Below are 13245 nucleotides of genomic sequence, written 5' to 3' on the forward strand. Positions count from 1 at the left end.
CGATCTCAGAACCTTCTGTTAAGCTTTAGCCATTGTGTATGAGTAGGGCGGTTAAGCGTCCCTTGGCCGTACCAAGCACTCTTGCATGGCTAAGGTGGGGAACAACACTGATCGTATCAGGGACGCTAGCTACATGATCAAGGTAGGGAACAGAAACAAGAGATAATTCCTCATCTCTGACAGCTCTGAAGCCTCCCCTACCTCGATCATAGCTCAAGTGGAACAATACCACTGTTACCCTGAAACAATACCATAATTACTACCCTGGACCACCTCGGATAGTAGCCAAAATGGAAATTGACTGATGACTAAAGCCATTCATCTTGCAAACCTATAAACAGCGGTACCAAGTGAGACCCTTTGAGCTCTCCTGGGCCGCAGCGGGCTGCATCCAGAACCTCCCTCTGAGTGGGACGCCTCTCAGAGTCCGCAAACTCCGATTTGCGATACTCGGAGGATCCCCGAGGTTCTGGGCCGAGACACTCCTCGCGGCTCAACTCTTCGCCCGTTGGGAAATGCCAAAGCATTTGACGTGAGTACTTCACGGGACTCGAGGGGAATTTTTAACAGGTATACCTTTAACTCTAGGCCTTTCATTTAGCTTTGGTGCCATATTCATATGCATATATATATCTGTGTGTATTGATTGATCTAGATCTTTTGCGCGCTTACAGTTATCTGTAGTTATTGATTGATCTAGATCTTTTTGCGCGCTTACAGTTATAATCTGTAGTTATATATATATGTATAAATAGATCTAGATCTTTTTACGTGCTTATCTATATAGTTACTAACAAGTATAACCTGTACTTAAGTTGTTTTAATCTTGACTCATTCTTTGTGCAAGCTGTCAAATTGATCAATGTTTAAGCATTATTAGACTCTAAGTTGCTGCTAAAAAAACCTTAACCCTTTAGTCATAAAACGTTGCCCAGGTCTGAGACTAAGGGTAGATCCAGCCGCACCTAGGCTCCTTTTTGAGAAGGAGTTTAGAAAACAAAGGGGTCTCCTCTGAACCTCGTGACCCAACGGGAGGTCCTTCCTATCCCTTTCTGGATTAGACATAAACCGTTGTCCAAGTCTGAGACTAAGATTGGGTCCAGTTGGATCTCTTCTGAACCTCATGACTCAACGGGAGGGTCCCCCTTTTACCTTTTACCTTTTTATCCTTTTATCTTTTAACCCTTTTCCTCTTAATCTCTCTACAAATCATTCCAACACAATTCTAATAAGATTTTCCCCTGTATAACTTAATCCATGTAGTAAGTAATGGAGTGAACCTCGCCATCAAATTCTGTAAAGTCACGTTTCTATAAATTTCTATTAAAATCACCCTTTGCCAATACCTTGCCAGTGATTCTTTACACGGCCTTAAAACCATTCGTGACACCCTCTCCTGTCCTGAGTGACCACCGTAACAGATGGAGCCCAAAGTCATGGAGCAAACAAACTCAGTGCACACTTTGTGGACAGTTCAAGGACATTTCACAGGGGTGCTCCATAGACCGAGGGAATGATACCTGCGTGTTACATCAAAGGGTGGGAAGGGCAGTGGTGGTGTTTGTCCAACGTTCACCTCTGGGGCGCTGAAACCCTCCTCCTCTTCCCTGCTGAGGGGTCACAGTCTGTGGTGTCCACAAAACGGCCGCGGAGATCCTTGGCCCGCCGCGGGGATCTGTGGGCCCTCTCCCTGGCATCGTTCCTCTGGCAGCGGGAAGGAGGGCTGAATCCGTGCTCCTCTTTGCTGCTCTCTTCCCGCACTTTGTGCGGCACACGGTCACATGGTTGACAGCAGACCGGGCACGCAGCCTTCCTTCTGGACACCAGCCTTACGCAGCTGCAGAAGCAGCGATGCAAGCACAAGCCCACGTAGGAGGTGATGCTGAGCCTGCCTGGCCAGATGGGGCTCGGCCAGCCCGCAGATGCCTCCCGTGCACCTGCCCAGGTTAGCTGGCTTGTGCTGGCTGTTGCAGGGGAGCTGCTGTCCTCTGGAGAGTCCTGCGTGCCCACCGCCATGTCCTGCAAAGAGAGCTGTGAAAAGGTCCTGCCCTTTCCTCCTGAGAGGACCGGAACAGTGGGAAACCCCAGAAGCTCTGTGAGGGGACAGCTAAGGGCCTCCCAAAGGCTCTCCTGGAGGGCTGCAAAGGCAGGAGGGCCAAAGGCGGACAAATGGGATGGAGCTAGGTGGGATGCTTTGAGAGGGAGCAGCGTTGCGGCTGGGAAGCAAGCTGCAGTGTGGGAGGGAAAAGCGAGCAACGCCAAGATCCCAGAAAGACATCCACTCTCCAGCTGGTGCCCTGACCCACCCCCCAGAGATACCTTAGTCCTACGAGGCAGACCCTGCGGTCCCACAGAACCCACCTGCTTGCTGCCGGCCGCCCACTGACTGAGGACAGAACGGGCATATGATGGTGCCGCTGGGGAAGAGGCCCTTTCTCCAATTTTCAAATCGGAGCGCCTGGAGAAACAAAGAGCGATCTCCGCTTAAGGCTGTTCTTGCAGCCTCCTCTGGGGTTCAGTCCCAGCCTGTCATTTTCTTGGAGCCGTTTCTACGACAGAGAGAAGACGTAACCGAGGCTACAAAAGGGAAACTCGATTGGGGTCTTCCCAACAGGTCCGCCCCTGTCGGAGCAAGACCTCGACTTTATCCCCCCTACGGCCTCCATTTCATAGAAACATAGAACCGTTGGGGTTGGAAGGAATCAGCTAGTTCCAACTCCCCTGCCACCGGCAGGGACACCTTCCCCTAGATTCGGTTGCTCAAAGCCCCATCCAACCTGGCCTTGAACACTGCCAGGGACGACGGGGCATCCACAACTGGCACCGACACGATGGCTGGTGGGAAGGCGGGAAAGGATAGCGGGAAAGCCAAGGCGAAGGCGGTGTCGCGCTCACAGAGGGCTGGCCTGCAGTTCCCCGTGGGACGGATCCACAGGCACTTAAAGACTCGGACCACTAGCCACGGGCGAGTGGGAGCCACCGCAGCCGTCTACAGCACCGCCATCCTGGAGTACCTCACCGCCGAGGTGCTGGAGCTGGCAGGCAATGCCTCAAAGGATCTGAAAGTCAAGTGGATCATTCCCCGTCACCTGCAGCTGGCGATCTGTGGGGACGAGGAGTTGGATTCGCTGATCAAAGCCACCATTGCTGGTGGAGGCGTCATCCCGCACATTCACAAGTCTCTAATTGGAAAGAAGGGACAACAAAAAACAGCATAGAGAGGGAAAAAAAAAAAACAAAGGAAGCGGCCCATTCCCTCCCGTCGTCGTACTGTACCTGGGACAGAAGAAATCTTGGGGATACGTGGAAATTTTTTTTTAAGGAATAGTTCAAAGGAAGAGCATAGGCGATTGACTGTAGAAAACATTGGTATGGGCTTTAGATTCAAAGTTTGACGTGAAGTTGTACCTTGTGGGGGGGCGGCAGTCGGGGCGGTGGGTGAGGGGCTCGACTGCTCCCCTGGGTTTTATACAAAAATGGAGGGGCTAAACCATTTTTTAATTAAAAAAAAAAAAAAAAAAAGGCCATTACCAGAAGGAATGTGGCGACCCAGACGGAGCCCCCACGCAAACATACATCTGTCCAGGTCTCCGGCTGCAGGGAGTGCCTGAGCCTGTCCCTGGTACAGGAGGGCAGCAGAGACGACGCCTGTGTGCGCTGTGACCAGGCGGATGATCTGCTCAGCCTGGTGGCAGAGCTGAAGGAGGAGGTGGAGAGCTTAAGGAGTATCAGGGAGTGTGAGAGGGAGATGGATTGGTGGAGCCGCACCCTACCATCCCTGAGGCAAGGGCAGCAAGTGGAGGCTCCACAAGAAGCGGAGGATCCCCTGCTCTCTTGCCGCCAGGCAGAAGGAGGGGACCCAGGCGAGGGGGGGGAATGGACACAGGTCCCTGCTCGGGGCGCCAGGCGAACCCCCGGCCGGCCTCCCTCACCCCAACCTTCCCAGTTGCCCTTACAGAACAGATATGGGGCCCTGGAACTTGAGGGCCAGACAAATGAGGATGCAGATGAAGGCCCATCCAGGGGGTTGCCCGAGGCGAGGCAGTCAGCCCCACGCATGACGACTGCCTCCGCTAAGAAAAAAAGGAGGGTAATTGTCCTAGGTGATTCCCTTCTGAGGGGGACGGAGGGCCCAATTTGCCGGCCAGACCCATCCCACAGGGAAGTCTGCTGCCTCCCTGGGGCCCGGGTGAAGGACATTACTAGGAAGCTCCCCAGTCTGGTACAGCCCTCCGATCACTACCCGCTACTGGTTGTACAGGCTGGCAGTGAGGAGGGTGCAGAGAGGAGTCCCGAAGCGATCAAAAGGGACTTCAGGGCGCTGGGGCGACTGGTGGGAGGATCGGGAGCACAGGTGGTGTTTTCCTCGATCCCTTCAGTGGCAGGGAGGAATACTGAAGGGAACAGAAAACTCATCGGATCAACACGTGGCTCAGGGGCTGGTGCCATCGGGGGAATTTTGGCTGCTTTGACCACGGGGAGGTTTACACGGCACCGGGGCTGCTGGCGATGGATGGAGTTCAGCTGTCTCACAGGGGGAAAAGGATTCTCGCCTATGAGTTGGCGGGGCTCATCGAGAGGGCTTTAAACGAGGTTCGAAGGGGGAAGGGCATAAAACCCGTTTCTCCTGGCGATGGCTTTCGGCCGAGTGGATACCATGGCCAGGTCCTCTTCTGGGAGGGCGACGACCACGAGTTGAGCCTCTAGAGCCTGGGGGGGGCTGCGCCCTGCCCGCCCCAACTGCCGCCCCTTCTGACGCGCCACGCCCTGTTTGCCCGCCCTGTTCGCCGCGCTCCGGGTCGCTCGCGCTCCCTGGGGGCTGCTCCTGTACCTGAGGGGGTTTGGCCGCCGTCCCCCCCGCCCGCGCTGAGTCAGAGCCGCCGCTCGTCAGGAGCTCGCTCCCCGGCTCAGGGGAGGGGGCTGGGGCACCCTCTCGCTCCTGCGCTTTTGCCTTGGCGGTTTTTGCCGCGGTTTTGCCGCTTCAGGAAGGTTCCCCCAGCGCGATCCTCCGCTCCGGAGCCCTTCGCCTCGGTGGCTTCTCTGAAATGGCGGGTACCCCGGGTTTTAAACGGCCGCCGTCCCCCCCGCCCGCGCTGAGTCAGAGCCGCCGCTCGTCAGGAGCTCGCTCCCCCGGCTCGGGGGAGGGGGCTGGGGCACCCTCTCTCTCCCTGCGCTTTTGCCTTGGCGGTTTTTGCCGCGGTTTTTGCCGCGGTTTTGCCGCTTCAGGAAGGGTCCCCCGGCGCGATCCTCCGCTCCGGAGCCCTTCGCCTCGGTGGGTTTGGACCCTCGAATCAAAGCTTTGGGCGCTATAGATGAAGCTTTGGGCCCTACAAATGAGGCTTTGAAAACGCAAATGAGACTTTGAACCCTCAAATCAGGTTTTGTGCCCTAAACTGATGCTTTGGTACCAAAACCTAAGGGTTTGCAGCCGAAAAAGAAGAGGAGGGCTTGCAGCCTAAAAAAAACAGGAGGGCTGCAACCTCTGAAAAAGGAGGGTATCAAGCCTAAAAAAAGGAGCGTAACGAGCCTAAAAATGTCGGGCTTGGACCTCAGAAAAGGAAGGTTTGCAGCCTAAAAAAAAGGAGGGTAATGGAGCTAAAAAAAACCAGGAGGGCTTGCAGCCTAAAAGGACCAGGAGGGCGTGGAGCCTAAAAAAAAGGAGGGCAATCGTGCCTAAAAAAAGGAGGGAATCGTACCTAAAGATATAGGAAGGGCTTGGAGCCTAAAAAAAAGGAGGGGAATCGTGCCTAAAAAAAGCAGGGTATCGAGCCTAAAAAAAAGAGGGCTTGCAGCCTAAAAGAAAGGAGGGCTCGCAGCTTTAAAAAAAGGAGAGTTTGGAGCCTAAAAAAGGAGGGTTTGGACCTCTGAAAAAGGAGGCTATGTACCTTAGAATCAAAGCTTTGGGCCCTGCAAATGAGGCTTTGGGCCCTGCAAATGAGGCTTTGAAAATGAAAACGAGACTTTGAACCCTGAAATCAGGCTTTGTGCCCTAAAATGGTGCTTTGGTACCAAAACCTAAGGCTTTGCAGCTTAAAAAAACCAGGAGGGCTTGCAGCCTAAAAAAAACAGGACGGTTTGGACCCCTGAAAAAGGAGGGTATCGAGCCTAAAAAAAAGGAGGAAAACGAGCCTAAAAAAGGCGGGCTTGGACCTTAAAAAAGGGGGGCTTGGACCTCAGAAAAGGAAGGTTTGCAGCCTAAAAAAAGGAGGGCTTGTAGCCTAAAAATATGGAGGGTAATAGAGCTAAAAAAACCAGGAGGGCTTGCAGCCTAATGAAAACAGGAGGGCTTGGAGCATAAAATAGGAGGGCAATCGTGCCTAAAAAAAAGGAGGGCAATAATGCCTAAAAAAAGGAGGGAATCGTGCCTAAATAAAGGAGGGAATCGTGCCTAAAAAAGGTAGGGTTTGGAGCCTAAAAAAAGGAGGGTAATCAAGCCTAAAAAAAAGGCGGGTATCGAGCCTAAAAAAAAGGAGAGTTTGCAGCTTTAAAAAAAGGAGGGCTTGCACCTTGAAAAAAGGAAGGGCTTGGAGCCTAAAAAAGGAGGGTTTGGACCCTAGAATCAAACCTTTGGGCCCTACAAATGAGGCTTTGAAAACGAAAATGAGACTTTGAACCCTCAAATTGGGTTTTGTGCCCTAAAATGATGCTTTGGTACCAAAACCTCAGGCTTTGCACACTAAAAATGCATCTTTGGAGGCTGAAGAGGAGGCTTTGGGCCCTCAGAATTGCAGACTAACTCCTAAAAATGAGGCTTTGGTCCCTGAAAATAACTTGTAAATACGGGTTTGCCCTCTACAAATGACACTTTGGACCTTCACAGTCAGACTCTGGGCCTTCAAAGTGATGCTTTGGGTCCTTAAGATGAGTCTTTGGACTTTAGAAGCGGGGCTTGGAACTTAGAAATCAGGGTTTGGACCCTAAAGAGGAGGGTTTGGATCCTAGAATCAAAGCTTTGGACTCTACAAATGAGGCTTTGGTCCCTGAAAAGGATGTTTTGGAAGCTAAAAATTAGCCTTTGGACCCTACAAATAAGTCTTGGTCTCTAAAACTGAGGCTTCGGACCTTCAAAATCAGACTTTGGCCCTTAATAATTATGCTCTGGGCCCTTAAAATGCATCTGGGAACCTGAAAAGCGGTGCTTGGAACTGGAACTTATAAATGAGGCTTTGTACCCTAAGAATGAGACTTCGATACCGTCATGTCCTCGTCACCCTCTGCCCCATCACCCAGACCATTAATTAATTAAGGAAGATGTTGAAGGGGGTCGCACCCAGGACTGACCCCTGGGCAACACCGCTGATCACTGGCCTCGCCCTAGACTTGGTGCCACTGAGCAGCACCCTCTGGGCCCGGCCGTGCAGCCGGTTTTCAGTGCCGCTCGCTGTCGCCTCGTCCAGCCCGTTTCCGTTCCAGTGACTTGAACTCCATATGCAAGCACACTGCTTTCAAAATCCTGCAACATAAACCTCCCACACTGGCTATTTCCACCAATTGCCTCAAAAGCTGCAGAGAGGAACACGCCCCACAAATGACACGTGCAAGGCCAACAAGTGTTTTTAATTCTGGCTTTGGCTCTTCTGACTGTTGGTACCAAGTGAGTGTTGTTTTTGCAAGGCGATCCCAAAGCTCTTCCTGGAGGCACCTGTGGGCAGGCAGGCCAGCCGGCAGAGCTGGCCAACGCTCTGCAAGGTCTCTCTGAGCTCTTCCTGGCCAGAGGCAGCACTGGGAGGAGGGACAGGGCGGGCTGCTGGTGCCCTTTGTGCAGCTTGGTGCCTGCCGGGGGCACTTTTGGTGCTTACTGGATTTTCCTCCTCCTCCTCCTCCTCCTCGTCCTCTCCGGCATTGCAGGAGTCAGATGCTGTGCTCCTCCCTCATCCAGGGTCGCAGTCTGTCCCCGTCACCTCCGCAATGCCCTGTGTGTTTGTCTGACGTTCATCTCTGGGGTGCTGAAACCCTCCTCCTCCTCCTCCCTGCTGTGGGGTCATAGTCCATGGTGTCCAGAAACCGGCTGCGGAGATCATAGCCCCGCCGCGGGGATCTGCCCTGCTCTGTCTGCCTCAGCTGAGTTTGGTCCTGAGCAGCCCTGGGTGCAGGAGCCCATGTGGAAGGCCCTGGAACTTCATCATCCCTTGGGGCTCAGGCACAATGTGGAGGACTTGTTCTCCACCTCCTCCTCCTCCTTGCTGTGCGGTGGTAGTCCGTGTACTCCACGAACGAGCTGCGGAGATCATAACCCTGCTGCAGGGATCCGCTCTGCTCTCTCTGCATGGGCAGGGTTTGCTCCGGAGCAGCCCGGGGTGCGGGAGCTGACTGGGAGCTGCCATTGGAGGTCCCTGGAGCTGCGTCATCCCTGGGAGTGCGGTCACGACTTGGAGGACAAGCCCTTTCTCCACTTTTCAAATCAGAGCGCCTGGAGAAAAAAAGAGTCATCTCTGTTCAGGGCTGTTCTTGCAGCCTCCTCTGGACTTCAGTCCCAGCCTGTCATTTTCTTGGAGCCGTTTCTACGACAGAGAGAAGACGTAACCGAGGCTACAAAAGGGAAACTCGATTGGGGTCTTCCCAACAGGTCCGCCCCTGTCGGAGCAAGACCTCGACTTTATCCCCCCTACGGCCTCCATTTCATAGAAACACAGAACCGTTGGGGTTGGAAGGAAGCAGCTAGTTCCAACTCCCCTGCCACCGGCAGGGACACCTTCCCCTAGATTCGGTTGCTCAAAGCCCCATCCAACCTGGCCTTGAACACTGCCAGGGACGACGGGGCATCCACAACTGGCACCGACACGATGGCTGGTGGGAAGGCGGGAAAGGATAGCGGGAAAGCCAAGGCGAAGGCGGTGTCGCGCTCACAGAGGGCTGGCCTGCAGTTCCCCGTGGGACGGATCCACAGGCACTTAAAGACTCGGACCACTAGCCACGGGCGAGTGGGAGCCACCGCAGCCGTCTACAGCACCGCCATCCTGGAGTACCTCACCGCCGAGGTGCTGGAGCTGGCAGGCAATGCCTCAAAGGATCTGAAAGTCAAGTGGATCATTCCCCGTCACCTGCAGCTGGCGATCTGTGGGGACGAGGAGTTGGATTCGCTGATCAAAGCCACCATTGCTGGTGGAGGCATCATCCCGCACATTCACAAGTCTCTAATTGGAAAGAAGGGACAACAAAAAACAGCATAGAGAGGGAAAAAAAAAAAACAAAGGAAGCGGCCCATTCCCTCCCGTCGTCGTACTGTACCTGGGACAGAAGAAATCTTGGGGATACGTGGAAATTTTTTTTTAAGGAATAGTTCAAAGGAAGAGCATAGGCGATTGACTGTAGAAAACATTGGTATGGGCTTTAGAGTCAAAGTTTGACGTGAAGTTGTACCTTGTGGGGGGGCGGCAGTCGGGGCGGTGGGTGAGGGGCTCGACTGCTCCCCTGGGTTTTATACAAAAATGGAGGGGCTAAACCATTTTTTAATTAAAAAAAAAAAAAAAAAAAGGCCATTACCAGAAGGAATGTGGCGACCCAGACGGAGCCCCCACGCAAACATACATCTGTCCAGGTCTCCGGCTGCAGGGAGTGCCTGAGCCTGTCCCTGGTACAGGAGGGCAGCAGAGACGACGCCTGTGTGCGCTGTGACCAGGCGGATGATCTGCTCAGCCTGGTGGCAGAGCTGAAGGAGGAGGTGGAGAGCTTAAGGAGTATCAGGGAGTGTGAGAGGGAGATGGATTGGTGGAGCCGCACCCTACCATCCCTGAGGCAAGGGCAGCAGATGGAGGCTCCACAAGAAGCGGAGGATCCCCTGCCCTCTTGCCACCAGGCAGAAGGAGGGGACCCAGGCGAGGGGGGGGAATGGACACAGGTCCCTGCTCGGGGCGCCAGGCGAATCCCCGCCCGGCCTCCCTCACCCCAACCTTCCCAGTTGCCCTTACAGAACAGATATGGGGCCCTGGAACTTGAGGGCCAGACAAATGAGGATGCAGATGAAGGCCCATCCAGGGGGTTGCCCGAGGCGAGGCAGTCAGCCCCACGCATGACGACTGCCTCCGCTAAGAAAAAAAGGAGGGTAATTGTCCTAGGTGATTCCCTTCTGAGGGGGACGGAGGGCCCAATTTGCCGGCCAGACCCATCCCACAGGGAAGTCTGCTGCCTCCCTGGGGCCCGGGTGAAGGACATTACTAGGAAGCTCCCCAGTCTGGTACAGCCCTCCGATCACTACCCGCTACTGGTTGTACAGGCTGGCAGTGAGGAGGGTGCAGAGAGGAGTCCCGAAGCGATCAAAAGGGACTTCAGGGCGCTGGGGCGACTGGTGGGAGGATCGGGAGCACAGGTGGTGTTTTCCTCGATCCCTTCAGTGGCAGGGAGGAATACTGAAGGGAACAGAAAACTCATCGGATCAACACGTGGCTCAGGGGCTGGTGCCATCGGGGGAATTTTGGCTGCTTTGACCACGGGGAGGTTTACACGGCACCGGGGCTGCTGGCGATGGACGGAGTTCAGCTGTCTCACAGGGGGAAAAGGATTCTCGCCTATGAGTTGGCGGGGCTCATCGAGAGGGCTTTAAACGAGGTTCGAAGGGGGAAGGGCATAAAACCCGTTTCTCCTGGCGATGGCTTTCGGCCGAGTGGATACCATGGCCAGGTCCTCTTCTGGGAGGGCGACGACCACGAGTTGAGCCTCTAGAGCCTGGGGGGGGCTGCGCCCTGCCCGCCCCAACTGCCGCCCCTTCTGACGCGCCACGCCCTGTTTGCCCGCCCTGTTCGCCGCGCTCCGGGTCGCTCGCGCTCCCTGGGGGCTGCTCCTGTACCTGAGGGGGTTTGGCCGCCGTCCCCCCCGCCCGCGCTGAGTCAGAGCCGCCGCTCGTCAGGAGCTCGCTCCCCCGGCTCGGGGGAGGGGGCTGGGGCACCCTCTCGCTCCTGCGCTTTTGCCTTGGCGGTTTTTGCCGCGGTTTTGCCGCTTCAGGAAGGTTCCCCCAGCGCGATCCTCCGCTCCGGAGCCCTTCGCCTCGGTGGCTTCTCTGAAATGGCGGGTACCCCGGGTTTTAAACGGCCGCCGTCCCCCCCGCCCGCGCTGAGTCAGAGCCGCCGCTCGTCAGGAGCTCGCTCCCCCGGCTCGGGGGAGGGGGCTGGGGCACCCTCTCTCTCCTGCGCTTTTGCCTTGGCGGTTTTTGCCGCGGTTTTGCCGCTTCAGGAAGGGTCCCCCGGCGCGATCCTCCGCTCCGGAGCCCTTCGCCTCGGTGGGTTTGGACCCTCGAATCAAAGCTTTGGGCGCTATAGATGAAGCTTTGGGCCCTACAAATGAGGCTTTGAAAATGAAAATGAGACTTTGAACCCTCAGATCAGGTTTTGTGCCCTAAACTGATGCTTTGGTACCAAAACCTAAGGGTTTGCAGCCGAAAAAGAAGAGGAGGGCTTGCAGCCTAAAAAAAACAGGAGGGCTGCAACCTCTGAAAAAGGAGGGTATCAAGCCTAAAAAAAGGAGCGTAACGAGCCTAAAAATGTCGGGCTTGGACCTCAGAAAAGGAAGGTTTGCAGCCTAAAAAAAAGGAGGGTAATGGAGCTAAAAAAAACCAGGAGGGCTTGCAGCCTAAAAGGACCAGGAGGGCGTGGAGCCTAAAAAAAAGGAGGGCAATCGTGCCTAAAAAAAGCAGGGTATCGAGCCTAAAAAAAAGAGGGCTTGCAGCCTAAAAGAAAGGAGGGCTCGCAGCTTTAAAAAAAGGAGAGTTTGGAGCCTAAAAAAGGAGGGTTTGGACCTCTGAAAAAGGAGGCTATGTACCTTAGAATCAAAGCTTTGGGCCCTGCAAATGAGGCTTTGGGCCCTGCAAATGAGGCTTTGAAAATGAAAACGAGACTTTGAACCCTGAAATCAGGCTTTGTGCCCTAAAATGGTGCTTTGGTACCAAAACCTAAGGCTTTGCAGCTTAAAAAAACCAGGAGGGCTTGCAGCCTAAAAAAAACAGGACGGTTTGGACCCCTGAAAAAGGAGGGTATCGAGCCTAAAAAAAAGGAGGAAAACGAGCCTAAAAAAGGCGGGCTTGGACCTTAAAAAAGGGAGGCTTGGACCTCAGAAAAGGAAGGTTTGCAGCCTAAAAAAAGGAGGGCTTGTAGCCTAAAAATATGGAGGGTAATAGAGCTAAAAAAACCAGGAGGGCTTGCAGCCTAATGAAAACAGGAGGGCTTGGAGCATAAAATAGGAGGGCAATCGTGCCTAAAAAAAAGGAGGGCAATAATGCCTAAAAAAAGGAGGGAATCGTGCCTAAATAAAGGAGGGAATCGTGCCTAAAAAAGGTAGGGTTTGGAGCCTAAAAAAAGGAGGGTAATCAAGCCTAAAAAAAATGCGGGTATCGAGCCTAAAAAAAAGGAGAGTTTGCAGCTTTAAAAAAAGGAGGGCTTGCACCTTGAAAAAAGGAAGGGCTTGGAGCCTAAAAAAGGAGGGTTTGGACCCTAGAATCAAACCTTTGGGCCCTACAAATGAGGCTTTGAAAACGAAAATGAGACTTTGAACCCTCAAATTGGGTTTTGTGCCCTAAAATGATGCTTTGGTACCAAAACCTCAGGCTTTGCACACTAAAAACGCATCTTTGGAGGCTGAAGAGGAGGCTTTGGGCCCTCAGAATTGCAGACTGACTCCTAAAAATGAGGCTTTGGTCCCTGAAAAGAACTTGTAAATACGGGTTTGCCCTCTACAAATGACACTTTGGACCTTCACAGTCAGACTCTGGGCCTTCAAAGTGATGCTTTGGGTCCTTAAGATGAGTCTTTGGACTTTAGAAGCGGGGCTTGGAACTTAGAAATCAGGGTTTGGACCCTAAAGAGGAGGGTTTGGATCCTAGAATCAAAGCTTTGGACTCTACAAATGAGGCTTTGGTCCCTGAAAAGGATGTTTTGGAAGCTAAAAATTAGCCTTTGGACCCTACAAATAAGTCTTGGTCTCTAAAACTGAGGCTTTGGACCTTCAAAATCAGACTTTGGCCCTTAATAATTATGCTCTGGGCCCTTAAAATGCATCTGGGAACCTGAAAAGCGGTGCTTGGAACTGGAACTTATAAATGAGGCTTTGTACCCTAAGAATGAGACTTCGATACCGTCATGTCCTCGTCACCCTCTGCCCCATCACCCAGACCATTAATTAATTAAGGAAGATGTTGAAGGGGGTCGCACCCAGGACTGACCCCTGGGCAACACCGCTGATCACTGGCCTCGCCCTAGACTTGGTGCCACTGAGCAGCACCCTCTGGGCCCGGCCGTGCAGCCGGTTTTCAGTGCCGCT

At 53.7% G+C, this 13245-nt stretch overlaps 2 protein-coding genes across 2 annotated transcripts; both read left to right on the plus strand.

Moving 5' to 3' along the window:
- The first annotated feature begins 2813 nt into the window (after positions 1-2813).
- LOC142076450 (histone H2A.V-like) lies at positions 2814-3240 on the plus strand. Its single transcript, XM_075138750.1, has one exon. It carries the CDS (start codon positions 2832-2834, stop codon positions 3216-3218), a length of 387 nt encoding a protein of 128 aa, XP_074994851.1. The 5' UTR covers positions 2814-2831; the 3' UTR covers positions 3219-3240.
- Positions 3241-8765: 5525 nt separating this feature from the next.
- Positions 8766-10020, plus strand: LOC142076458 (histone H2A.V-like). Its single transcript, XM_075138753.1, has one exon. It carries the CDS (start codon positions 8784-8786, stop codon positions 9168-9170), a length of 387 nt encoding a protein of 128 aa, XP_074994854.1. The 5' UTR covers positions 8766-8783; the 3' UTR covers positions 9171-10020.
- Positions 10021-13245: the final 3225 nt, after the last annotated feature.

Source organism: Calonectris borealis, unplaced genomic scaffold, assembly GCF_964195595.1.
Source record: "Calonectris borealis unplaced genomic scaffold, bCalBor7.hap1.2 HAP1_SCAFFOLD_50, whole genome shotgun sequence".
Taxonomy (NCBI): domain Eukaryota; kingdom Metazoa; phylum Chordata; class Aves; order Procellariiformes; family Procellariidae; genus Calonectris; species Calonectris borealis.